The sequence below is a fragment of the Fukomys damarensis genome, unplaced genomic scaffold (assembly GCF_012274545.1).
Source record: "Fukomys damarensis isolate Sample0158 unplaced genomic scaffold, DMR_v1.0_HiC HiC_scaffold_2, whole genome shotgun sequence".
Taxonomy (NCBI): domain Eukaryota; kingdom Metazoa; phylum Chordata; class Mammalia; order Rodentia; family Bathyergidae; genus Fukomys; species Fukomys damarensis.
Window position 1 is genome coordinate 37,818,541 of NW_022900914.1, and position 27,033 is coordinate 37,845,573.

The 27,033-nt window shown below is 35.3% G+C and overlaps 1 protein-coding gene across 1 annotated transcript; it reads left to right on the forward strand.

The window, feature by feature from the left end:
• Positions 1 to 83: 83 nt before the first annotated feature.
• On the forward strand, positions 84 to 26,138 carry Papolg (poly(A) polymerase gamma). The gene is made up of 22 exons (XM_010609800.3): positions 84 to 356; positions 3,735 to 3,896; positions 5,308 to 5,374; positions 7,216 to 7,297; positions 7,529 to 7,638; positions 8,494 to 8,547; positions 10,261 to 10,372; positions 12,665 to 12,754; positions 14,126 to 14,264; positions 15,618 to 15,690; positions 16,600 to 16,720; positions 17,045 to 17,129; positions 17,606 to 17,659; positions 18,274 to 18,393; positions 18,980 to 19,089; positions 20,904 to 21,025; positions 21,243 to 21,418; positions 21,632 to 21,720; positions 21,817 to 22,037; positions 22,543 to 22,608; positions 23,215 to 23,271; positions 24,780 to 26,138. Exons 1-22 carry the CDS (start codon positions 340 to 342, stop codon positions 24,876 to 24,878), a joined length of 2,226 nt encoding a protein of 741 aa, XP_010608102.1. The 5' UTR covers positions 84 to 339; the 3' UTR covers positions 24,879 to 26,138.
• The last annotated feature ends 895 nt before the right edge of the window (positions 26,139 to 27,033 follow it).

Genomic DNA, 27,033 nt, shown 5'->3' on the forward strand with positions numbered 1-27,033 from the left:
CTCCCGTGGGCGGGGCCGTCAGCGCCTCCCGGGACCCGCAGGCGGGGGGCGTGGCCTAGGGCTGGTCCAAAGCTCCAGGGGCGGGGCCGCAGCGGACGAGAGGCAGGCTGGGAAGGGGCGCCATATTGGCGTTGGCCGCGCCGTATTGTCATAAATAGAGCCGGTTTTGTGGTGTTTTCACTACTCGGTTGGATGCCTCGGTCATAGTAAGTAAGGGAGTGAGCGAGCCAGTGAGCTACAACAAGCGACCAGAGGAAAGCAGACTGAGGGAGAAGGGAAGAGCAGGAACAGGAAAGACTCCAGAGTGAAAGACACGCCAGGAGGGAGGCGCAGGAAGCGATGAAAGAGATGTCTGCGTAAGTGGTGGGGGGCGGCGGTTAAAGACGGGGTGAAGAGAGGTGAGCTGAGGTGGTCTTCTCGGGGCCCCGCTTCCGTTCCCTGCCCCTTGCACCCCAGCGTGCCCTGGTGGTCTGCTTCCCCGCTCCCAGCCGGCCCGCAAGGGCTCCTCCCCTGGACCCTGCAGCTCACCTGGCTCCCTCTGCCCGGACGTCGGGACTCTGGAGTCCCCATCTGCCCCCGGCTGTCCCACCTCAGGACGCCCTCAAACAAGGATGAGGAGCGAGAGAAGCGCGTGTGTCCGTGGGGAGAAACTGTCGGTCACTCCTGCCTCCAGCACTGTCTAAGCCCGTGTGCTTCTGTCTGCATTGGCGCAAATACCATCCCCCTGCCTCCCCCTCCTCCCAGCCCGACTGGCTGTCTTCAGGTCCTCGGGTGCGAAAGACCTAGTCCAGGCCAGGGGTTTCTCTTTGATAAAGACCGAGGTCCTGCCCCCTCCCCGCCTCCCTACCTACTCACAATATCTACTTGTCTCTACCTTCTGCTCATACTTTGATAAGTCAGAAACAGTTTTTTTGCTTGCCAAGATTTTGTTATACCATTTTATGTTTCAATTTATTAGGAAATAAATGTACAGAAAAAGGATAACAAACACCGTTTGTATAGCCACCACCCATTTCTCCCAAAGAATAACATAGTGCGTGTGTACCTATGTATTTATTTATGTTTTAAAGTATGCCTAATACATCTGAAGGACTCTCCTGTCCCCTACTCTGGTCCCCTTCAGAACCACTGACTGTCCTGAATTTGATGTTTATTATTGTGGCATTTTTATACTATCACTATATATGCATTTGACTATAATAGCTGTCATTGTTTTACTTGTTTTTAAACTTTATATAACTAGCATCACACTTGTTATTCTACAGTTTGCTTCTTAAGAGCAACATGGTATCTCAGAGCTCTGTAAGTAGTTTCAGTTCTAATTCATGTTAACTAATGTGTTGTATTCAATTGTAGGAATACGCTCTAATTTAGTCTTTTTCAGTGACAATTACAGGTTATTTTGAAGTTTTTAAGTTACAGTGTGGCAACGAACTTTATTTTACCTATCTCCTTGTACATTGTACTGGAATATCTCCAGGGCTATGAGTGATATTGATGGAGAGTATTTTGGTTTTTTCCTGTTTAGATGAGACAAGTTCAAACCCCTAAATTTGGGATTTTAGGACTACTAGTGACCTAGATAGCCAACCCCACCCTCCAGTACTAGAGATTAAATCCAGGGCCATCACACTAAGCTACATTCCCCAGCCCCTTTTTAGATTTTTTTGAGACAATACCTCCCCAAGTTGCCCAGGGTGGGCTCAATCTTGTGATACTCCTGCCTCAGCCTCCTAGAGTCACTGGTACTACAGGTGTGCACCACCACACCTGTTTTTGTTTGTTTTGTTTTGTTTTGTTAATTAGAGAAATTGAGACCTAGAACATAGTATCTGAACTGAAGTAGTGTTGGAGAGAAGCATGAAATAGTGGGAAAAGGCTTAGTAGTTTAGTTTCTGGCTCTTTTCTCTCTTGAAACCTCAGATTCTTACCTGTAAAACAGCACTTATTTGAGGCCTTCCTCTCTTTGTTGATTAACTGAATGATCACTTGTCAGGAATCAGTGTGTCCCACCTATTATATACGTATAAACATGATACCAAAAAACCTCTATAGCTCTTTAAATACAGAAAGCCAAATCTTTATAGAAAAATACAATCTGAAAAAACTTAAGTTTTGTTCTACTGCAAAGTAAATCAGGGAAATTAAAGTAACTACTATTGATGTTCCCCCTTTCTTTGATTCATTTTGGAGTATTGGCTATTTTTTCTGCTCCTTGATTCTTCTCCCATCCTACCTAATGGAATCTTTAAAAAAAATTTTTTTATTATAACATTTGCAGTACACAGTGATTGCACTGGTCATGGAAAGTTGGTACATGTTCATAGTACATCCTGATTCTTTTTTACAACTCCTTTCCCTCCCTCCCACCTCCCTGCATCTACCTAATGAAATCTTTAACTAAAGAGTTTGCCTTACTCTTGTGGACTTTGTAGTGATAAACCAATGTTTTGCCCAGTTAAAATCCAAAAACAAGTAAGCACTGTTACAGTTTTTGTGGTTTTAACTTTTTAATACATAGTACATATTTATGGGTACAGTGTGACATTTCCATTCATGTATACAGTAGATAGTGATAAATAGGCAAATGGGCATATCCATTACCTTAGACATTTGTTGGGATCATTCAAATCTTCACTATTCTGAAATACTGTATACAGTTGTCATCAATCACAGTTGTCCCACAGTGCCGTAGAGCTTAGAGGTTAATCCTCCTATCAAGTTGCACTCTTGTACCCATTACTTCATGTCTCAGTCCCCTAGTGTGTTATTTTTTCTTATAGGGCTAATGTATATTCAATTTAAAACACTGCTTTTTATTTTGTGATTACATTCTTACTATTGGTATGAAAGGCCCTTTGTGAGAACATGATGATAGATGTTAGGGCTAGTTGGTTAGTGTATATGTTTGTTTTCACTTTGCTTTCATAGTAAAATAAAACTGTACCAATCCTTGTCAGTCCCAAAATTTATTTTGAAATCATTGGTTTATGTAAACCCTAAACCTCAGGAATTCTCTTGTACTTTATTCAAGGCTAGGATCTATGGAGGATCACTTTCATTGTATCCTATGAAAGGTTGCCATTTAGTGTAAAGAACTTGATAATTATTCAGTGTGAAAATGGATTGAGTAACAGTCTACAATGAAGAGAATAGTTAATTAGAGTCACAAAATGTTAGGACTATACATTCTGATCCAAGCAAAATGTGTTAACGTAGGTTTCCCAAGGATAAATTTAGTTATTATTTCTTTTTAAAAGCTGGATTATTTCACAAGGACCTTCTAATGGGATGTTTTTATTTCTTTGGGAGGAAAAAACAATTGTTTATATCAAGAGGTTTCTTTTAAGTATTTGATTGCTTTTCAGATGCTAGAATCTAGATGGTACTTGACTTACATCTGCGGGATGTAGTGAACGGGGCCCTGGCACAGATCCCATTCATGCTCTTTGCATTTGAACTGAGTGGTGGTGCTACTGTTGTCCTGTTGCCAGCACATGCTGCTTTTGGCTTGCAAAGACATCCTAACCATAAAAGCTGGAGGCAGTGTGAATAGCCCTTCATAAACATAAACATTACATGTCCATTTTGTCCTTTTTTGAAAAATGTTTGTCCCCACTGTTACTACTAAACAAACTTTTAAGGTAGCTTAATTAACATGAGTGGGTTGAGAAATTTGATGTATCAACATAATATGACTTTAAATTTTTTACTGTTTCCTTTTCCTTGAACAGAAACACTATGCTGGACAGCCAGCGTCAACAAAAACATTATGGAATTACTTCTCCAATTAGTTTGGCATGTCCTAAAGAAATTGATCATATTTACACACAGAAATTAATTGATGCCATGAAACCATTTGGAGTGTTTGAAGATGAAGAAGAATTGAATCACAGGTATTAAATTGAAAACTGTAAAATATTTTATAGTATATTACCTAATTGTTAATTCTACAAACATACCGAATACTCACTGTGTGGCCTCTGGGAATACAGAAATGTCAAAAAGAAGAAAAATTCTTGGCTCTCCTGAAGCTTACATTTTAGGTGGAGTTTAGAGAAGGAGATTAACAATTAGTCAAATAAGTAAAATAAATGCAGTGTTACACATAATAACTGCCAATCAGAAAATAAAGCTGGGGAGAGAGGTTTCCAAAGAATGTGACATTAAGAAAGTGACAAGGGAAAATTTGAAGGTGAAGGAGGTTGTGGTACTTGAGGGAATAGCACTCTGGTAGAAAGACTGAGATAATATACCTGGTATGTTTGAGGAGTACATAGTAAATTCAGATCCTGGATATCTAAAACTGCAAATAAGTGGGGAAAGTTGAGCTTAAAAGAAAGTGAAGTGGGGCAGAGCTTAGAGGGCAAGGGTGCTGAAAGGGCCTTACAATAACTGAAATTTTATGAACATTTTGCTTTATTCTGAGTGCAGTGAGAAGCTGAGTTTTGCATAGCAGATTGATATGATTTAGCTAATGTCTTAATACCTTCACTCTGTATTTAGAATAGTTTGAAGTAGGATTCAAAGGCCATTCTAATAACCTTAGAAGGAAAGGATGGTGCCTGGCACCTGGACAAGGGCTGTAGAGGTGCTAAATAGTAGTAGAATTCTGGATGTGTTTTAAAGGTAAGGTTGTTTAATGACTGAATGTTAGAGAGTTTTTAAAGATGATGTCAAGGTTTTTAGTCTCAGCACCTTAAAGGGTAGAGTTTTGTTTTTTTGGAGATACATCAGGAGTTTTGCATGCTATCTTTGAGATGCGTAAACCCTGCTTTTCTTTTTTTAATACGTATTTGTTTATACCTTGATTGCAGGTTTGTTTTAATAATGCCAACCTACTTTTATTAAATATTGTGTCATAAAAAAATAAGTCAATAATTAATTTATCCATTTTTAATTTTCCCAAAGATGGACAGGCAGTAAAAGAATCCTAGTCTCTAGAGCCACAATGAATTGATATAATTCCATAGTAAGGCAAAGAAAATTGCCAGTTCAGTTAATGTCTGTGGCCTCAATGAAGATAACTTTTTGATTTTTATTAGGTTTTTTGATTTTTGAAAATAGCTCAAAAACCAAAATACTATTATCACATTTATTATCTCTTTGGCATTCTTGGGGATCTAAGAACACCAAAGATGTGCTGCTGTGTATCACCATATATGATAGCAGTAGCACATATACAATATCCTTTTACCTTAGTCCCAACATACTGGTACTGCCTATATGTTCATTTCTTTAATAGTCTTTGTTCTCCTTTTTAAGTTTTAATCTGAAGTTAAAGTTTATTTATTTATTTTTTTGTAGGCTAGTTGTTCTTGGCAAATTGAACAATTTAGTAAAAGAATGGATTTCTGATGTCAGTGAGAGCAAGGTAAGACTCTACATTACATGAAATTCTTTGTTTCAGTATTTTCTGGTCATTCATCCTGGCAATAAGATGTAAGAGTTGAAAATTATCTGAAATACATTAGAACCTGAAAATGAATTGGTCTAGACACTTGAATTTTTAAGTAGATGAGGGCTTACCCTAGAGGTAGCCAATTACAGCTATATGTCAGCGTAACTGTCTTGTTTGATCCAAATGTAGTGGACCAAAAAGTAAGTATCGAGATTTTACTTAAAAAGCCAGGTCTTAGGCTTATTATGAAATAACATATGTGGTAACCCTAGCCTGATTTTGTCCATAGCAGAAATTATCTTGAATAGGATAGGGCTGCTGCCCTCCTGTGCCTCACTGCTCCACTATTAACCTGTGCTGACAAGGTGACATTTGTCAGTTCTTGTATTTCTTACATTGCACTCCCTTATTTGCATATGGCTTGGCCCCTGACATAGGAGTTTGCAAACCATGATTTCTAATTAAGTAACAATTTTCTTGTGTAATTTACTTTTCCTGAATGTTTTAAATATAACAGTTTTCATTATTTCTGAGATTGTACTAGAATTGGGTGGAACATATTCAACCAGATGGTAACTTTATAATCATCAGCTTTCCATCACTATAACAAAATACCTGGGATAGGCTACTTATGAAGAAAAGAGGTTTTGGAGGTTCAAGTCCAAGATCGGTTGTCCCTGTTGTTTTGGAACAGTGGCAAGTACATGGAAAGGAGATTGAGTTGTGAAATAAATTGGCAGCTGGAATGTCAGAAAGGAAAGTTCATAGAAGCATTTTGTGGGGACCAAGAATGTAGCTCAGTGGTGCAGCACCTGCTTGGTAAGCACAAGGCCCTGAGTTCAATTCCTGGTACCCCCCCCCAAAAAAAAGAAGCATTTTGTGGAGATTTTCAGTAGCAGGTCTAAAAGTCCTTAACCTTGATAGTCCCAAGAAAAATGCACTGGCAAGTTTTGAGCAAAAGAGCTACATACTAGAATAAGTAAAGAACATTAGCCAGTGAATTTTGTACAACGTAGAGTAGGACAAATGAAAGACTAAGAGCAAGCATAAAGCTTAGAATAACAACCAAAGAGCGTAAGGTTAGGGGAATAGTTGAATAGAAAGGAGGCAACAAATATAAAAGATACAAAGCAAGACTTAGTCAAAAAGATGAGTTTGGGCAGTAAAGATAATTAGAGATAGGGAAATCAAAAGGGATACCTGGTTTTTGTGTAGGAAAAATACTTTGATGCATGGATACTGAAGTGCATTGAGATGCCTGAGTTAAAATCGGTGATGGGCAGTTTCATTGTGATATAAATAATGTCATTTGAGGGCTTTAGATTAGCTCTCATAAGGACATCAGTCAGGAATTTCTTCCCTTTCCTGGGAAAGGTTGTAGGGCTAGAGTCCAGAAGTTAAATGCCTGGCGCAAAAACTAAAAGGGAGGTGGAATTGGCCAAGGGTATCATATTGTAAAGAGCTGACACCTCATTAGTTGGGTAAAGAATTCCTGGGTGGTTGTTAAAAGTGATGAAGCTAAAAGAGGGATTTGGAGGGGTCAGTTGGAGTCTTATGATAGAGTATAGGCATGTCTAGTGTACATAATCCATTTCATTTTTCCTGTGGGAATACTTTTCATTCTATTCAGGATAGCCAAAAGAGCCCTGAAGTACTTTTATAAATCTCATCATACCAAGATACACAAATGGACTGTGTGTGTGTGTGTATGTATATATATATATATATATGTAGTTTGCTTAGTAAAAGACATACAATTTAGGTACTTTTTATGCTAAAAAACTTGAATGACTTTTTGCTTAATTTTATTTTAGAATCTTCCTCCTTCTGTTGTGGCTACTGTTGGTGGTAAAATTTTTACATTTGGATCATATAGACTGGGTGTACACACCAAAGGTAATTGCTTTTCTGTTATTAACTGGTGATAAGAACTTTTTAAAAAACATGTATTTTGTTGTTCACAGAAAATACAAAAGAACAAAATTCCCACTGAGTCACTACTTAATGCTGACCACTGTTAACATTTTTGTTGTATTCATAGTCCATACTTTGTTCTGAATGTTTATATGAACTTTAATGAAAATGATATATAATATACCCTTCTTAATATGAAATACTTTTTTGTAGGAGCTGACATTGATGCACTTTGTGTAGCTCCACGACATGTAGAAAGATCTGACTTTTTTCAGTCTTTCTTTGAAAAATTGAAACACCAAGATGGCATCAGAAACTTAAGAGTAAGTATTCTTTGGCATTTAATATTTTGAACTTAGTAACATACCTGTAAAAGCTAAGGCATATGATTATTGAATTACCTTTTAAGAAGTTGCTATATCTTGTTAAAATAACACATAAAGATTAAAAATACTGGCTTTATAGTTGCAGAGAGTTGGGTTTGCATCTAGAATCTTGTAGTTTTAGCTCTTTTTAGTCGTTGCCTCTTCTCTTTGAGCTGATTTTCTCATCTGTGAAATAGAAATGTGTTGATAACTTTTTAAAGTTTTTTTAATGAAATAATTTATATAAACCATCTAAAATCTGATAAATGGTTGATACATATCAAATTGTGGATGCTCTTGTGTTAGTAACTATATGTGGATATCTAGCCATTCATTCAGCAAATAAAATTTCAGTACTGATAATTTGTACTGACCTTAGTTCTACAGATACAATTTTTTTTAAGTCATGAGCTCTGATTATTTCTAGATTTCTAACATTACTGCTCTTTCTAGTCAGTTTTCAATTTAGACCAGGAAATGCTAAGTACCCTGATGACAGCAGTCCCCGGACTCCAGACCTTGTGCTTGCCAGGCAGGTGCATCACCCACTGAGCTATGTCCCTGGCTCCTGCTTTCCAATTTCTGATAAATATTTTTAGTAGGATAATAATTTAGATAACTACTGCTGTAGGCATACCGTGTGTCTTTAATAACAGGTCACAAAATGGAAGTCCTTAACCTGAATGCAAGACCAAGAACATTTTCACGTTTTTTGTATTAAAATACAAATTGGGAACAGAGATATTTACTGGCAGTAAGTAAAGGTAAAGAAAAGGTTATACTGTGTGTTATAATTGTTTTTCTCTTTTGTAGGCTGTTGAAGATGCTTTTGTACCTGTTATAAAATTTGAATTTGATGGCATTGAGGTAAGTATTTAATATTTTTCTGACTTTATATTTGAATTTTAACCCATAAGGTTTGGGGTGTGTGTGTGTGTGTGTGTGTGTGTGTGTGTGTGTGTGTATTTGTTTTGGTCCCGGGGATCGAACTCAGGACCTTATGCTTGCAAGGCAGGTGGTGGAACCACTGAGCTAAATCCCTGGACCTCTGTTTTGTTTTTAAATGAAACTTAAACAAGCACATATCTTGAAGAGTCAATCTAAATAACCCCTCACCATCTGTCCTCTTTCCTGTTTCTGTTGCTCATGATGGAAAATGAACCAATCTCCATCCCTAACCTCCGTGATTATTTGATATGCATCTTTCTCATTCCCATAATTTCCTAAAATAATGGTACCATTATAATTTTGTTTGGAGCAGTATTCTGTGCTTACATTATTGTCTTATAAATAAAATTACACTGAGTATGCTAAATACCATTTTTTTTTCTAAATACCATTCTTTGCTAGCTGATACGCTTTTTTTTCTTGGGAGTTAATAATTGTTTGGGTTTTGTTTGTATTTGTAGGACTAATTTAAATCCAGTCTTCCTTAGTTAATCTTCTCTATCTTCTTGAAGTAAATTTAGATTTATCAAGTATTGTAGTCTTGAAGAAAAATCTTACAGACTTCTCACCTGTTCCAATCTAAGCTGATTGTTTTTCATGACTGATGTACAGTTATCCTGGCATCTTCCTTTACTGTCATCTTGGAATTTTCTTTTTCTTCTAAAATTTTCTTTCATGATTTATTCTATTTAGTGGAGCTCATCCACTATCCTGAAAAAAAGCATTTTTTTAATAATGTGTGTTTAAAATATCTTCTGTTCTTATACTGACTTGATAATTTGAGTTATAGCATTTTAGGTAAGACTTTTGACGGCCTTTCTGCATTGTCTTCTGTGGTGTATTGAGAATTGTTACATTTTTATTTCTCTTTATATATAATCAGTTTTTGTCTCTTGGGAAGCATAACTTCATTTAAAACTCTTGCTAATACAAGAATTGTTTTTCAACCCATGTGCTAGGTAGGCATTCATTGATCCTCTTTGAATTTGGAAATTTTGTCCTTCAGTTCTTAGACCTTTTATTGAATTCTCTTGGACTTCCTGTCTTTCTTTTCTTTTCTTTTTTTCTGTTGAATTTCTAATATTTTAATGCCTCTAGAACAGCACTGCTAAACACCTCTTTCTTCCTACTTATTAAGCACATCTTCATATTTTAGTTCTACTCTTTGGTGTTTTCTCATCTTTAAAACTTTGTTATTTTTCATTTCTACTGTCATATTTTTAATTTCTAAGAATACTTTTTAATTTTCTAAGTGTTCCTTTTTATTGATGTGTTTATAACCACCTCTCTTTATTTCCTATATACAGCATTTTATATCTGCTTTGTCTGCTGGGTCTGTTACCTACCACTTGTTCATCTGCATTTTAACTTTCATAGCTTTTGCTGTTATCTTCTAGCAGATCATGCCTTTAAAAAGAAAATTAAACATAAAATTTTCCCATTTTAGTTGGATTTTAAGGAGTAATAATAATGTGACCATCCATCTTTATCTAGAAATGCACTCATAATTTTCATTTTTTTAAATGTTCAGCATATATGCTAAAGCCAAAATGTGTTTCTTTATTAAAAATTTTCACCAACCTTAAACTTCACAACCTTAAACCTCTCTCTCTTTTTTGCCTCTCTCCAAAGATTGATCTAGTCTTTGCAAGACTGGCAATACAAACCATATCAGATAATTTAGATCTAAGAGATGACTCTCGCTTGAGAAGCCTTGATATAAGATGTATTCGCAGTTTAAATGGTAAGTTTCTGAAAATCTCAGGTATATTCTGGGGTTCTTTTTGCATAGCTATTAATGGGCTTTTTAAGGGATTGGACTAATTAAAAATGATGTTGGCTGGGGGTATAGGTCACAATAGTAGAGCACATGCTTAAAATGTGAGAGACCCTGGGTTCAATCCCCAGCACTAAAAAGAAGCTGTAATTTTCTTGTACAGATAATATAACTGTATTTAAGCATCCTAAAAGCCATAAATGTACATGAAAGGTTGTTTATTTTTAGAATTGTGATTCACAAACTTAATTGGTGTCAGAACCTCTTTATACCCTTACTAAAATTTATTGAACTGCAAAGTGAGGTCTGGGATGTAGGTCATATGGCCCTCGCCTAGCATATAGAAAGCCCTGGTTTCAATCCATAGAACCTCCAAAAATAAAAAAATTGCAAAATGCTTTTGCTTATGTGGGTTATTAGTATTTACCATATTAAAAATAAACAAAATTTTAAGATTTATTTTCTCATTTAGAAACACCAGTACCAATAGTAAACCAATCATAAATTTAATATAAAGCTTTCTGTGTGAAGAATAACTGCTCTTTTTTTTTGATATGTCATCAATGATTGACTTAACACAGTACTTTGTGTAGGTTAAAATAAAAGAAAATCAGTCCTCTTGATACATTCTTGATAAAGGGAGAGTGTTTGAAAAGGGTTTTCAGATAACTGGAGTTGTTCTTCTTTGATACTACACCGAAACATGACCATTGATAGTTTATCAACTTTTTTGAGGTATAATTACATACCATGAAATTCATCTTTTCCAAATGTACAGTTTGCTGTTCTCTAGAGCATTCACAGAGTCGTACAATATAATCCAATTTTAGAACATTTCATCACCCTCAAAAGATGCTTCATACCTATTTGCAGTCATTTTCCCTTCCAACCCCCAGTCTCACACAACCATTAATCTTGTCTTTGCTAGATATTTCATATAAATGGGATCTTACATACAGTAATCTTTTGCATAGGACTTCTTTCACTTAGCCTTTATAGCATGAGGTTCATCCATGTTTGTATTTGTTCCTTTTTTATTGCTGAAAAGTGATAGTTTCTTACAGTTTAATTGGAATATGGAAAGTATGAAATTTTGTACTGTTACATTATCCATTGGTCTGACTTGTCTTTTGATTGAATCTTTTACCCATGAATGATTTCACACTGTCATGCCTTCGTCATTAGCAAAATATTGGTTCACAAAGTTATGTGTTTTTTTATATGTTAACATAAATTATATTATAAAATTTCATTCATTAATATCATCTCTAATTTTGTGTTAAAAGTCTTAAGTATTGGAAAGCTTACAGTAGCACAGCACAAGTTATCCAAAATTCTAACTTAACCTGAAAGCTTACATTTCATTATTGAAAACACATTTTGTCATTTTCCCCCTCTTAAAGCTCACTTTCACAATATCTCCTGAATTTTAGCTTTCAATAACCAAAGTTTATCTGTTAGCCATGCTTTCAAGTAAAAGTGGTATTCCTTGGAAAAACAGGTGATTTGGTTTATAGATGAAGTGATCACTCATATTTTTCCTTAACTGTGTGGTGACGAAGATACATTATATACTAATATATTTTGTTGCTATTGCTTTGATTCACTGCTAAAGTAACAGCAATTGTATCTATCCTTGACTGTGTGTGCCATCTTTGCAAATGTTAACATAGTAAAGGAGGCAAAAAAGCCTTGGTATTTTAAAAACAGGTTTTTATTATTATTTAAAAATAGGTGTAAACATTCTCAAAACCCACAAACAACTTTGAGAATGACTTGTTTTTTTGTTTAACATAATCATTGCATTTTTCTGTACTTACAGAATGTAACAGTAAATCAGGATTTGTGAATAAGATTTTTATTAAAGCATTTAACAGTTTAATACCAGGCCAGGGATTTAGCTCAGTGGTTCTGGCACCTGCCTTGCAAGCGCAATGACCCAAGTTCGATTCCCAGTACCAAAAAAAACAGTTTAATACCTTTGGGCATTCAGTTAACAGAGTTAGATGTGGATGAAAACTAAAAATATACTCAGACCCATCTATATTGTAATATTAGATTTGATTTCCATGTACTTTTTTTTTAACTCATTAGAAGCTAAGTGCTTTCTCAAATATACTGCTAAATTTCAAATGCAAAGAGAAAGTAAACCCTGATGTATGACTGTCTTTCATATTTGTAACATTTGAGATCTGGAAGTTAAAACATTTGAATTGAGTTTTGCATAGTGAAAAAAATGAATGTTTTGTCTTTTTTCAGGATGTAGAGTTACTGATGAAATTTTGCATTTAGTGCCAAATAAAGAAACTTTTAGACTCACCCTAAGAGCAGTGAAATTATGGGCAAAACGTAAGTATCTAAATCTTGTGTTTACATTATAAAATTCTAATTTTCTTAGTGGTGATAGAAGCACATATGAAAACTCTGAGCCTGTTTATACCATCAGGAATTGAGGCCCATTAAACTTTGGAATATTTCATTTTTCAGGTGTAATAGTTGTGTGTTCTGTGTGTGACTCTTTTTTCCTTGTGTGAAAACTAAAAAACCTCCAGACTTTTCATCTCAGGTTTCAGCCACACACATACATGCATACACTTCTATATGTACAAGAGGTAATCAAAAACACAATGAGTAGGGCTAGGGATTTAGCTCAGTGGTTCGGTGGCGTGCCTTGCAAGCGCAAGGACCCGAGTTCAATCCCCAGTACCCCCCAAAAAAACACAGTGAGTGTTTTTTAAACTTATTGTAGAAGACAGATTACCAAGAATAATGGGATAAGTGTGTTGAAAGCTAGGGGGAGAGTATTTTGAGGGGAGTTTATTGCAGTGTCTTTTGGTGTAATACATTTTTAAATTAAATATATCATAAAAGGCCTTTTGCCTAGTGCCCAGCTGACACAGGACATTCTGTATCATTTTTAATTTCACTTACGCATCACTTAACAGTGGTGATACATTCTGAGAGATGCAATATGAAATACAGCTATTCCTCATTTTAACAACCTACCTGTTTATTGATTGTTCGGACTTAACGTTCATTCAGACTTATGAACTGTCTTTTTGTACAGTATACCTTGTTTATACAGTAGTGTAGTTTTTGCTGATTGTACTGTAGCTTTATATTCCATTATACATTACAGTACTGCATGTAAGTTAAGTTATGCAGGTAAAAGCAAAGTCATCAAGTTGGAGTTTCCTTTGACCATTTCTTTGTTCTGAATATTGTAAATGTACCTACTATATATAATTCCTTATTTAGGACCTAGTCACAAGACCATGACTCTAACATTAAATGAGGAATGTCTGTATTTCTTTGGGCAAATGTCATAGAACAACACTTCTATAAATCTCAATGATACAGACTGCCACACACCTAGGCTGCAAACCTATACAGCATGTTACTGCACTGAGTACTGTAGGCAGTTGTGGCACATTAGTAAGCATTTGTGTATCTAAAGATATTTAAATAATGAAAAGGTTCACAGCACTTACCATGAATGGAGCCTATAGGACTGGAAGTAGCTCTGAGTGAATCAGTGAATGAGTGGAGTACCTGGTGATCTAATAGGCAGTGAGCTTAGCATGAATGGCTGCTTGTCAGTTTTAATATTGTGTCCCTAGGGGGAAAATTCTAAGAAATACTCTTTAAGAATAAAGTTGTTCTGTCGAATGGCAAGGATTGAATTATATTGTAATAATAATTAATATATTCATGTTCCAGGGCGTGGTATTTATTCCAACATGCTGGGATTCCTTGGTGGTGTCTCCTGGGCAATGCTAGTTGCAAGAACTTGCCAACTATATCCAAATGCAGCTGCTTCTACTTTAGTTCATAAGTTTTTTTTAGTTTTTTCCAAATGGTAAGTATATATACTTAGACTATTTACTAATTTCTGCTTATATATAAATTTATTTGGAAAATTAAGAGCTTCTTCTGATCTTTTTTTAAACATTCCTTAAGTTTTAAAAACCTAGCAAATTTGAGTTAATTAGCACATCCAGGTAGCATTTTATTTGTTTCTTTGTTTTGTATATATTTACTGGGTACCACGATGTGATATTTTGCTATATGTGCACATTATATGATATTCAAACCAAGATAAACATCTGTCCCCTCAAATATTTTTCTTTTTCTTTTATACTGGGGATCGAACTCAGGACCTTGTGCTTGCAAGACAAATGTGGTGCCACTGAGCTAAATCCCCAGCCCAGTATTTTTTTGTGTGTGATGAAGATATACTAAATATTTTGTTTTTAGTGTTTATGAATATACAGTACAGTTAGCATTGCCTTTAGTCACCTTACTGTGCAGTACTGTGCAGTAAAACACTAGAAGATATTTCTCTCATCAAACTGTAACTGAGTACCTATAGACCAACATTTCCTCAGCCTTCATTTTGCCTTACTCTTTCTAGCCTCTGGTGTTAATATTCTACTCTCAACTTCTGTAAAATCTATGTTCTTAGATTCTACATAGACGTGTGATAGTGCAGTAGTTGTCTTTCTTTGCCTTACTTATTTCACTTAACATAATGACCTCCAGTTCTCTCCATATTATAACAAATTAGTGCACTTCATCTTTTATATAATATGCCATTTTCTTACAGGGAATTGTAAATGAAGGCCATTAGCTCGGGAAAGAGATTATAGTAGATTTTACTCTGCACCTTACAACCTATAAAATTTAAGCTCTTGTCATCTGTAAGATAGAGATGATAATCACCACTAACACATTGATTTGCCCAGTAGATGTTAGCCATTTGTCAGTAAATGTTAGTTATTGCTGTTACCAAATTATCATAATTAAATCCATGAAAGCAGATGAGAAGGAAGAAGTTTCAGTTTTACAGCTAAGCAGGAATGGTGGTGCATGCCTATACTCCCAGCTCTAGAGAGGCTGAGGCAGGAGGATCTCCATTAGTTCAGGGCCAGTCTGAACTACATAACAGACCCTGTATTAAAAAAAAAAAAAAACAATTAAGGAAATTAGTTACAGCTAATGAGAAAAGTACTGTTCTCTTTTAGAGAACACTGCTTCAAAATAATCTTGTGCACTGTATACATTTTCCCTTTTTTCTTTTCCCTTTTTAAAAAAATTAACAAATATCCAGAACATCTGCTATATAAAGTTTGGAACAGTCTTACAATTTTAATATTTTGTTTAGTATCCAAAGTGATGTCCTATATGAGTTAATTTGCCTTGTTTACATTAGGGAATGGCCAAATCCTGTGCTGTTGAAGCAACCAGAAGAAAGCAATTTGAATTTGCCTGTCTGGGATCCCCGGGTATGTGATTTACTTTGGAATTTCATTAACGAAAGAACATTTCTCTAAAATATGATCTAAAGATTATTCTTATTCCTGCTTATCCTCCTCCTTGTAACTACAATCCTTTCCTTCACTTTGCTGAGTTTTTTAGTGCAGATGATTTGGATTGCTTACACTGACCTAAATGTTATGTTTTTTAAAATCTCCCATGTAAAACTAGATGAGTAGGTGTATCAAGCACAGTGTCATAATCTGTTGTGAAAAACTGTCTCACCGGTAGTTACTACTAATAAGGTACTGAGGTCTATAAAAAATGGACTTTGCAGTGCAGTTTAGACTATTGGTTCCAAAATAGCGTAATTCTCATGTACCTTGCATTTAATTTGCTTTTAGAGTGAGTGCTCATTCCTCTGAGTAACCAAAGGGATGTTATCCATTGAGTGAGTGCAGAAAAAGGAGTGAGAATGAATGGACTAAATAATGTTTATTGTAGTTATGATACTGGTTTCTTTGATTCTAAAAGGCCATTGTTTATAAGATGCACCATCACTTTTAACAGCATTTCTGAGGAAAAATAAATTGCAGGGTGTTTTGACATCGACTGTCAGATATGTCTGACTTCACAAAGAAATGTTGGGGAAGGGAAATGTACTTCTTAGAATAAGGAAATTATAGTTGAGTGTGGTGGTGCACACTTATAATCTGAGCATTTGGAAGACTGAGGCCGGGGGATCACCACAAGTTCAAGACTAGCCTGGGCTTAGTGAATTCAAGACTAGCCTGAACTACAGGAGACCCTATCTCAAAAAAAAAATTAAGGTAATTTAATATTAAATTTATGTTTCATATTCTTCAGACTTTTGGGGAAATGAAATGAGGACAGCTAATATAACAGAATAGATCAATTATTCTGCTTCTAATTCACAGGTCAATCCATCAGATAGGTATCACCTCATGCCCATAATCACCCCTGCCTACCCACAGCAGAATTCTACATATAATGTGTCTACATCAACTCGAACAGTAATGGTAGAAGAATTTAAACAAGGTAAGCGTGTTGACCCTTTTTCCTTTACATATTCCCACAAGGTTTTGATTGAAGATTTTGTTCCCTGTTGCAGCTATGAACTAACTGTTAGAAACATGTAGTTTACTCTCCCTAAAAATTCTTTCACATTTTCCAAAGTATATGTTAATATTAAATCCAGAAATTCAGCCAATCCAGTCTGGCATGGCTGAACTTTATATATGTGTTCTGAGAAACAACGTAGTATGTTTACATTTTATAACTCAAGAATTTGTTGGGGTTTGAGGTTGGGAGTAGGGTGATAAAAATCTGAGTGTCTTTCTCTTACTGTCTTTCTCTAATTAGGTCTTGCAGTTACAGATGAAATTCTTCAAGGGAAATCGGATTGGTCCAAACTACTCGAGCCACCAAATTTCTTTCAAAAGTATAGGTATTTGAAATTTTGTATTGTGTGCATGTAAGTGTGTGTGTGTAAGAAGAATTTTAGAGGGCCAGGGATTTAGCAAGTGCAAGGTCCTAAGGTCCTGAGTTTGATCCCTGGTACCAGACAGGGGAAAAAAAGGACATTACATTTGGAATGTTAATATATGATGAATGACAGCTGTTATTTAGATTTCTTAAGCAAGGTAAAACTAGATTAATAGAAATCCTAAGTGATAAGAGAGTTCCTTTAACCTAATCATATCAAATCAGTATTAGTGATTTTTAAGTGCAGTTTGTTTTTTTAAAATGCAGGGCCTAACATGAATTTTGTGAAAATCAAAGTATGCTTTAATTTTTGTGAACTATGTGCCTTTATTGCTCTTTTGTTCCTTGGAAAGGAGAAAGAAAGTAAATGATGGAAAAGCAGATGCTAACTGATGTTTCTTTTCTGTTTCTTTCTGACTATTGCTTGAAATTCTTCAGACATTATATAGTATTGACTGCCAGTGCATCAACAGAAGAAAATCATCTGGAGTGGTAAGATTTAACCTTTCAAGTTCTCTATCTACGGTGTGGTGATAATGTATTTTTATATGGTGTTTTACCTTTTATAAAATACTTTGTTTCTTGATTTGCAAAATTATATTGGTGATTGATACACATGACCATAGAGCACTAATAATTGAGAAATACCATAAGTTAACGTTTCAGAATCAGGAGTGACATAAGTATATATGTGCAAGTTGTGCTTTTTTATGCTTCTGAGAGGATATAAGCAAAATTTTGATATTGTTTGGATAATTCTGGTACATAGCTTCTTACTGAGTTTTTCATCCTTGCTATCATAGTTTCCTCCATCAAAACTTGAAGGAAATTATATATATATTTATATTTGATTTAGGGGACACTGGCACAAAGGGTTTCAGAATTTTAAACTTCTGTCAAGAAATAGGAGATACTTGGGCCGGGGATTTAGCTCAGTGGAGCCACCACTGCCTCACAAGCACAAGGTCCCAAGTTCAATCCCCAGTACCAAAAAATAAATAAACAAAATGAATTTGCAGAGCTTTCATAGCTAATGTGCCTTTCAGTTTACTTGAATATAATTTGCAGATTTAATATGGTCATATGAAAAAACTTGTTTATTTTAGGGTTGGATTAGTAGAATCTAAAATCCGTGTACTTGTTGGAAACTTGGAACGGAATGAATTTATTACCCTTGCCCATGTGAATCCCCAGTCATTCCCAGGAAATAAAGAACATCATAAAGAGTAAGTTCATTGTTTTTCAATATTATATTTCTTAAATATTGTCATTTGGCATATGCATTTTTTCAAATCAGTTGCATCAGTGGGATAGATTTAATAGTTTTGCATGTGTATTTGTTACTGGGTATTAAACCCAGGGCATTTGCACTGAGCAACATCCCCACTTCTTTTGTATTTTTTGAGACAGTCTTGCTAAGTTGATCCAGGTTGACCTCAAACTTGTAATCTCTCTGCTTCAGCCTCCAAGAGTGCTGGGAACATAGGTGTGCCGCACTCTGCCCCACTTAAATCTTTGAATATGAGTGACCATGGATTACAAATAAGTACATACTACTTTGGTAGCCCATTTACTCAGCAAACATTACATGTAATTGGAGCATCTTTAAGTATATATTTAGCTAGTCATTTTCAAAGCCACTTAGAACAGCACAGGATAACTTACTAGCTCTGGATGTCAGTTTTAAGAATTTAACCAAAGCACTGAAATCTGTTTATGAGATGGAGACATAGAGCTTAAGTTTTAATTACCAAATAGCTTCTGTAAAATTATTTTTAAAATTAATGAAAATTCTTAAATTTTACTTTACAGCAATAATTATGTATCAATGTGGTTCCTTGGGATAATTTTTCGGAGAGTAGAAAATGCAGAAAGTGTTAATATAGACTTGACCTATGATATACAGTCATTTACTGATACAGGTAAGAATTTGTCATCATAGAGCTGTGATTCTAAACTTTAATTGTGACTCCATATTATCTGCTTAGGATATGCTGACTGTATTTTGTTTGAAGTTTCACAATTGATTAAACTAAATGGTGCCTCCATATTGTGGAAATATACTGGTATGGCATGATAAAACACTTTCCAAGCCATATTAAGTTGGAAGCATTGCAGAATAATGTGTATAGTGTGCTACCATTTGCATAAATAAGAGAAAACATGTGCATGTTTGCTTACAAATGAATATTCCTGGAAAGATACTTAATTTTTAAAAAATGGCAAATGTTGCTTCTACTTGAGAGACAATCTGTCTTATTAACAAATGTGAGGAAACAGTATTGTTAAACCCTTTGAGTTTTACTCTATTTTAAAAGAGAGATAATTAAAAGTCCATCACTGATTCTTATGCATAGCCATGGTTTGTAACCACAAGATGCTTAATTTTTAATTTTTTTAGGAGAACTAAATATAAGTAGATAAGAATATATTTCTGAATATATTTCAAGATTAAGAATACCTTTTATATCTAGCCCCCAACCATACCTCTCTGGAATATCTTAATGTATTGATTATAAATTTGGGTTGTCTTAATTCGAAATAGTATGTATTCATGCTATTACTATTCTTTGATTCATCTAAGTTTTCTAAAATGCTAGCCCACACATTTATGATAACACATATTCCTTAGAATCAATAAAACACATTCCTGGGGAGCTGGGCATGGTGGTGCATGTCTATAATTCTGGCACTCGAGAGGCTGAGGCAGGAGAATCACCGTGAGTCCAAGACCAGTGTGGGCTACATAGTGAATGCAAGGCCAGCCTGAACTACATAGTGAGACCCTGTCTCAAAAAAACAAATTTTTTAAAAAAGCCAAACATTCCTGGGGAAGGATGGAACTAGAGAATCTACAACCTGGAAAGGTGCTCATAATAATTATTTTATAAGCAATCTGGAATGAGAACATAAATGTAAATGTTCCCATTCAATATTTGATCTCAAATTTTTCAAAAAGGAGACTGTTGAGGTGTTCTGTTTAGTATAGATATGTAAAATGCTCTTTTCTGGATGTGAAAACTTTAGATTCCAAGATATTAAACAGTTTATATTAAACTGTTCACAATAGTTGCTGTATAAAACAAGTCTCCCATTCCTATCTTCAATAGGTTTTTAATCTAATCGGCTATACACAAAGTACATTAATTATGTGATAATATAACTGGTTTTCTTACAAAGCACTAAAATGGAAGTTGGGTTTTATGTTTTCTGATTCAGGCAAGGTGTTCAGAGGTAGTAAGCCTCATCTCCCTCCCTGTACAATAAGAATGGTTTGCAAAGTCTGATATTCTGTAATTAATGTGGGCTACAATAGTAAAAGAAGCTTCGTGGACAAGGGAAAGTTTGAATTTCGTACAAAAATTGACTCAGGCTCCAGCAGGTGATTTCAGGAGGAGAAGTGGTCTTTTGGAAAAATAGCAAAAAAAAAATTTTGAAAAATGTTTTTGCCTATACATTAATCTTGTTAATGAGATTTGATTATGAGAAAGTCTTAGAAGATGGACATGCAGAACTAGTCAACTCTTGAATAGGATTGTGACTGATAGAAGTGTTTTAGAAACATTTATTGTAAAAGAGAGTGTGTATGTTACTGGGGATTAAACTCAGGACATGTGCACTGAGCAATATCTTTACCCTAGTTGGGGAGATACTAAAGCTATATACACTTTAGAATAAGAAAATAGCTCTTAGTCCAGAAAGAAATTTCCCATTTAACATATTAATACTGTTACAGTGTACAGACAGGCAAACAATATAAACATGCTAAAGGAGGGAATGAAAATTGAAGCAACTCATGTAAAGAAAAAACAACTTCATCAATACCTTCCAGCAGAGATTCTTCAGAAGAAGAAAAAGGTAAATTTGTAACCTTAACTCTCCAGTATGGTTCCACTCAGACAAACAGTGGGACCAGATTTGAATTTTTTATATCTTACATCTTATTTGAAAGAAAGAGAATGCATTCGTCCTTGCCTTCAGTCATCACAGAGATAGTTTGCTTATATGCACTTCAAAGTTGAAGTACTCTGTATTCTTGCGTTTTTTTAATTCTAAACACTTTCCTCTATTTCAGCAAAGTCTCTCTGATGTCAGTCGAAGTTCAGGTGTACTTCAATCCAAAAGATCATCTCTAGATAGCAATTGTCTGGACAGCTCCAGAGACACAGACAGTGGAACTCCTTTTAATTCTCCAGTGTCTACAAACAAATCTTCTAAGCCCGAAAGTCCTCCTACAGGAGAAATGGAAAGGTCTGCATTTTAAAATTATCTTTACACCCTTCAGTTTATTTGAAGATAGCTTTGCTGCATGCCTTTTTAATCATTAGAAGATTCTGTTTTACTAGCTGCTAGTCATTTTCTTGTTTAGAAGTACTTGACAGTGCTGTAGATGTTAGGGACTTAAGAGCATGTAGGAATCATACAGAAATTAAATCATTTAATGATAACTTAATACTTTTACAGGAATAGTACTGAGCCTGCTGCTGTAATTACAGAGAAGCCACTGAGTGTCCCACCAGCTCAAGGACTGTCTATTCCAGTAATTGGTGCAAGTATGTATCTAAACTTTCATGAATGATTTTACAAACAAATATTTAATTATCAAAATTATTTTTCAAATAAGAGACAAAATTACTTTTCTTTTTCAGAGGTTGACTCTACAGTAAAAGCTGTATCACCCCCAGCTGTCTGCACCATTCCTACTGTAGTGGGGCGAAATGTCATTCCTAGAATAACAACACCCCACAACCCTACCCAGGGACAACCGCATCTAAATGGAATATCAAATATGACCAAGAATGTTACACCAAAAAGATCCCATTCCCCATCCATAGAGGGAACACCTAAGAGATTGAAAAACATAGAAAAGGTAAAGTTATGACTTTAGTGGTAATTCAGTAATTGAGTTTTAAGGTTAAATTAAAAGAACCCACCATTCTCCATTGCTGTGTTAGTGTTTTCTTAGGAGTTGACTCTTTGAAAAGATATTTTAAACCCTAGAGGAATAATATCAAGTGCTCACCCTAAATGCAAAGTATTGATGTATCCAAAAAATTTGAATGGTTGGTCTAAAAATTTCCCTTTAACTTACAGAGGTCACTGTTGGTAACTAAATTATGTTCTTTTGTGTTAGGTTGATCCTCTTTGTTTCCAGTAGGTGGTGGTAAAGCTATGCAGATTTGTTAGAAACTGACTTGATTTAACAAAAAAAAAAAAAATCATTGTACAAATTAAGGATGGCAGTTGAATTAGATTTAATTTAAAATCTCTTTCCTCACCATCTCATGTTTTTGGTAGTTTTTGATGATGGCCTAATCATTTACTTACTCTGGTTTGTGCAGATATATAATTCATTTTTAATGTCTGTGTTTTAGTTTGTTCGACTTGAGTCAGCATTTAAGGACACCCGCAATGCTGAAGACAGAAAAAGAAAAACAGTGGTAAATATGTTAATAATGTACTTTATCATTTCTCAGCCTTTTGGCTAAGATCAAGTGTAGAATACTTTTCAGTTTTTATTTTTTTATTAGTACATTTATTACATAATGATTGCATTCTTTGTGTGGAATTGGTCCATGTACATAACACATCTCTATTTTTTCATCCCCTACCCCTCCTCTCCCTCCATCTCTTGACCACCTTCCCATTGAAAACGATCTATCTCCCTACTTTCTTTTATTTTGCTCTTTATTTATACAGAATACTTAAAGAGCAATGAGTCAGAAAAAGTTCTATATTAGTAGATCAGATTAGATCTGTAAGGTTTTGCTTATTTTATTTTCAGTAAGAATAAGTGTTGCATAATGAAAAGGTGGAAATAAAGTGTTTGTAGATGGGGAGGGGAGGAGGGGTTGAAGGGAGGGCAGGGGTAAGGGGAAAAAATGAGAATCAAGACTTGTCATGTAGAAGTACAAGATCCTAACAATGAATGTAACTGTACTGTATCCCTAAAATGTACCAATAAACTCAATTAAAGCTGGAAAAAAAAAAAGAAGAAGTGTTGCATATCAGAAAGTTTTGCTTATATATAATTGTTCTGTTTTTAGGACGCTGTTGGAGGAGAATCTATGCCTATTCCAACTATTGATACATCACGCAAAAAGGTAATAGTCTTATTCATAGGCAAAATACATAGGTAAAGAATCATAGGTGATCTACAAGTACAGAAAGGTTTATTAAAAGCCCAAGACTAGAAAAGGATAAGAGGAGTTTGTTCCCTGTTTTCAAGGACCAGTAATACAGTTAGGGTTAAGGATGGAGGTCGCAAGCAACATAGATAGTCCTGAATATACATACATCAACTGCCTGAAAAGGAGCAAGTAATTTAAGAAGACTTCATGCTTTATTCAGATTGTGTTCACTTTTAGTTTCTTATATTTAAAGAAACAGCTCAGTGGTAGAGCATTTGCCTAGCATATGTGAGGTCCTGGTTTAATCTCCAGTTTAAAGAAAAAACTGGAGCGCTGAGCATAGTGATGCACACTGTAGTCCTAGCACTCGAGAGCCTGAGGCAGGAGGATCGCTGCGAGTTCAAAGCCAGCCTGGATTACATAGTTTAAGGCCAGCCTCAATTACATAGTGAGACCCTGTCTCCAAAAAAAAGAACAAACTAGAGAGGTGCTCCTAAACCTCAATTTAAAGATTTATTCCTTTAAGAGTTACTACTGAGGGCCAGTGATTTAGCTCAGTAGCACCACGCAGCTAAATCCCTGGCCCTGTGGCAAACTTTTACTGTGTCTGTGGTTTGGCTATGACAGCTGAGTCTTCATTGCCCTATTTCCATGTTCTCAACTTTTATGTATGACTGAAGCATTTTCATAGCTTTTTGGGGTTTTTTTGTTTTGGGTTTTGTTTTGCTTTTTTTTTTTTTAGGAAATAGAAACATTTAAGAGCATTAACTGTTGCAGTCATCTCTTGAATGAAACTTTATCATACTACATCTATCACACAAAAGTCTGTATCTTTCTTTGCTTCTCAATTTCTTGGATTTTCCCTTCCTCAGAATTCATATACAAATGTCCCTAAATTTTGCCAGCATCAAGGTGACCTAGCTAGACTAGCAGTTCACACAGTTGTATTAACAGTTTTCTCCATAAATGTATTATAGAAACTAAGCAATGTAATTCTCAGATAGCAAGTTTTTTTCCTAACACTCATCCTTTACTTCATACTCCCAAGAGTTTGCTGTTTTATCACTAGGCATTTCCTACTTCTTGGTATCACTGCCTGACTTGAAGGACGACAACTGAGTTCTTTCAATCTAGAAGTGGCAATTGATCTAACAAAATCCTCAGGCTGGGGGTTTAGCTGTTGCGCTGTGCCTGCTTCACAAGCTCAAGGTCCTGAGTTCCATCCCCGATACAAAAAGAAATCCTTTTTTCCTGTATGTACTCTCCTGCCACTTCAGCCCTTTTCCCTGGCCTGTCTGTTTCAGTTCTGACCAAAAGCAGAAAATACCAAGGAATAAGCAACAGCGGAAGGAATTATTCAGCACGTGCACTTGGTGTTTAGGAGCTTCCAGGATTTGGAGAAAGTTTTTAATTGATGGTTGGGCCTTTATACATGTATACCTATGCTTTTCCTTTTTTGTTTGTTTTTTTTTTTTAAATAGAGACTGCCCAGTAAAGAACTACCAGATTCATCTTCTCCCGTTCCAGCAAACAATATTCGTGTCATCAAAAATTCCATTCGACTGACCCTCAATCGGTAAAAGCAGTGCCTCCTCACTTAAGTGAACATGCAATCATATAGTGGCATAGATGCAGCCACTCCTTTTCAAAATAGAAGTGGCTGTCATACATAAAATAGGTGAAAGTTACAGTCATCAGCCTAACAACTTTGAAGTGGTTTTTGAACTCTCACACTTTGACCTGCAGATGCTGTAGCATTCACTCACTGACTGCTACATACACTCCTGAGGATCACCTGCTATCAAATTGTCGTCTACAGTATTATGGCTTTGCATTTGGAGGTTTTACTGCCTTAACTTTAGGTGTTTTATTTCTCTGTTATGGGAACCGGTTCTTAGCCACTTGGACACTGACAGAACAAGTCTTGAACTTTTTTTGTGTATGTGTGTTAAAGTCTTATGTTGTAATTAATCATTGTATAGAGTTGAAAACAAAAAAAATTGTTATGTAATTTTTCAAATGTTAACATATTTACTTTAGCATTGAAGTCACTTTGTAAAACCTGAGATAAATGAATGTGAGATCTCTTTTCTGCTTTTTTTTATTTGTGTAGATGTACTGTCGGTTCTGTTGATTTAAATTATTTTTTTCCAGATTGGCACATGGAATATTTAAACTTTTAATTTTTTGTGCCTTTCTGTCCAAATGTTGCATAGCTACCAGGGAGGATTAGTCCAGTGATTATGTAAGAGTTGGGCACCATAAATTCTCTATATTTTGCCTCCCATGGAGGCCTTTGAAATGCATCTTTATTAAAAAATCAAAATACAACCAGGATACTGAAAGTCAGTATATGAATGGTGAAATTATTACATATCCTACTATCTCATGCCATTTTTGTTAGTTGACTGGTATTTTTTTTACTGAGGAATAACTCATTCCACCATCAACAATAAGGTACCTTTAAGTATGGGCAAACTTGTACTTTTGAGGTGTAAAATTAACTTGGCATGATAATCCCTGACCATAACCCCACAACCTCAAACAGTTTCTTCATGGAGTAGGCATGCAGAAATAGCAGTGGATTTTATTAAAACCTAACGGCATTTTTGAATAACATTGTTACCAACCATTAATTGGCTCAGGACTTTGTAATTTTTATTTAACAGTATGAGTTGTCTTTTTTTACACTGCTTTTTTCAATGCATTTCTTAATATTTTTTAAGTTTCATGAACGCATGCTGAGTTTATTAATCCATAACCATGTAATTCTTGTAATATGTTGATTCAGTGTTTTGTAAATGAAGTCGTATGTATTTTCAGAGTATTTTTGTATGTACTATAAGATAACCATCTTTTCAAAGAGAAACCTTTAAAACCTTTACTGTCTCTCTCTGATTTTTTAAATGTGGATTATGCTTGAACTATTATATTTAAAATGCAAAACAGATTGCACAGTCAGGAATGCCAATATATATTACCTTCTTCAGCTTTCACTCAGCATGCATGTAGTTGGTCTGACAGCATAAACACAAAGTGGAATATTGAATAGTGAGAACAAATAAGTTGGTTGTGTATTTTATAGGATTCGTGAGATGCCATCTAGTCAGTGGTGAAATAACAGTACTTTCATATGCAACTCCTTTACCATTGAGTTTAAATTATTGAATGAAGATTGTCAGATAGCAGTATCTTCCCCTTCCTATTCCTGTTCCTTGGCCCCCACGTCTCCAAAGCAAGTTCTAGTGTTTAACATGCACAAAGGAAAGTAGGAAATAAAAACAAAACCAATAAATAAAAACTTAAAAAAGCAAGGAAAAAATATCCTGTTACACAATTTTTTTTTTTTTAATACTGGGAATTGGACCCAGTACCTTTGCACTGAGCTATACCTTGAGTCCTTTTTATTTCTTATTTGAAATTAGTTTGCCCGGACTGGGTTCAAACTTGCAACCCTCCTGCATCAGCCTCCTGGCATGCTGGGGTTATAGGTGTGTACCACCACACTGAGCTCCATTCTTCACTTTTTACATAGCAGCTACAGACACAATGCAATCCCATGACCAAGTTACAGGTTCTATGCTGACCCTTGTCTTGTATTCAGATATGTGTACAAATGGGCTGAACAAAAGTAATTATGAAAGGACTAAGTATCAGTTAAAACTTTGAAAATTCTTTGGTAGGGAATTTGATTAAATCTTGTATACTTGCTGTGTATGTGTTTCTGTATTTCAT

Coding starts and splice junctions, on each gene's coding strand:
- Papolg (XM_010609800.3), top strand. Junction 10,373..12,664: donor ATGTATTCGCAGTTTAAATG/GTAAGTTTCTGA, acceptor GTCTTTTTTCAG/GATGTAGAGTTACTGATGAA. Junction 16,721..17,044: donor GGTAGAAGAATTTAAACAAG/GTAAGCGTGTTG, acceptor TTCTCTAATTAG/GTCTTGCAGTTACAGATGAA.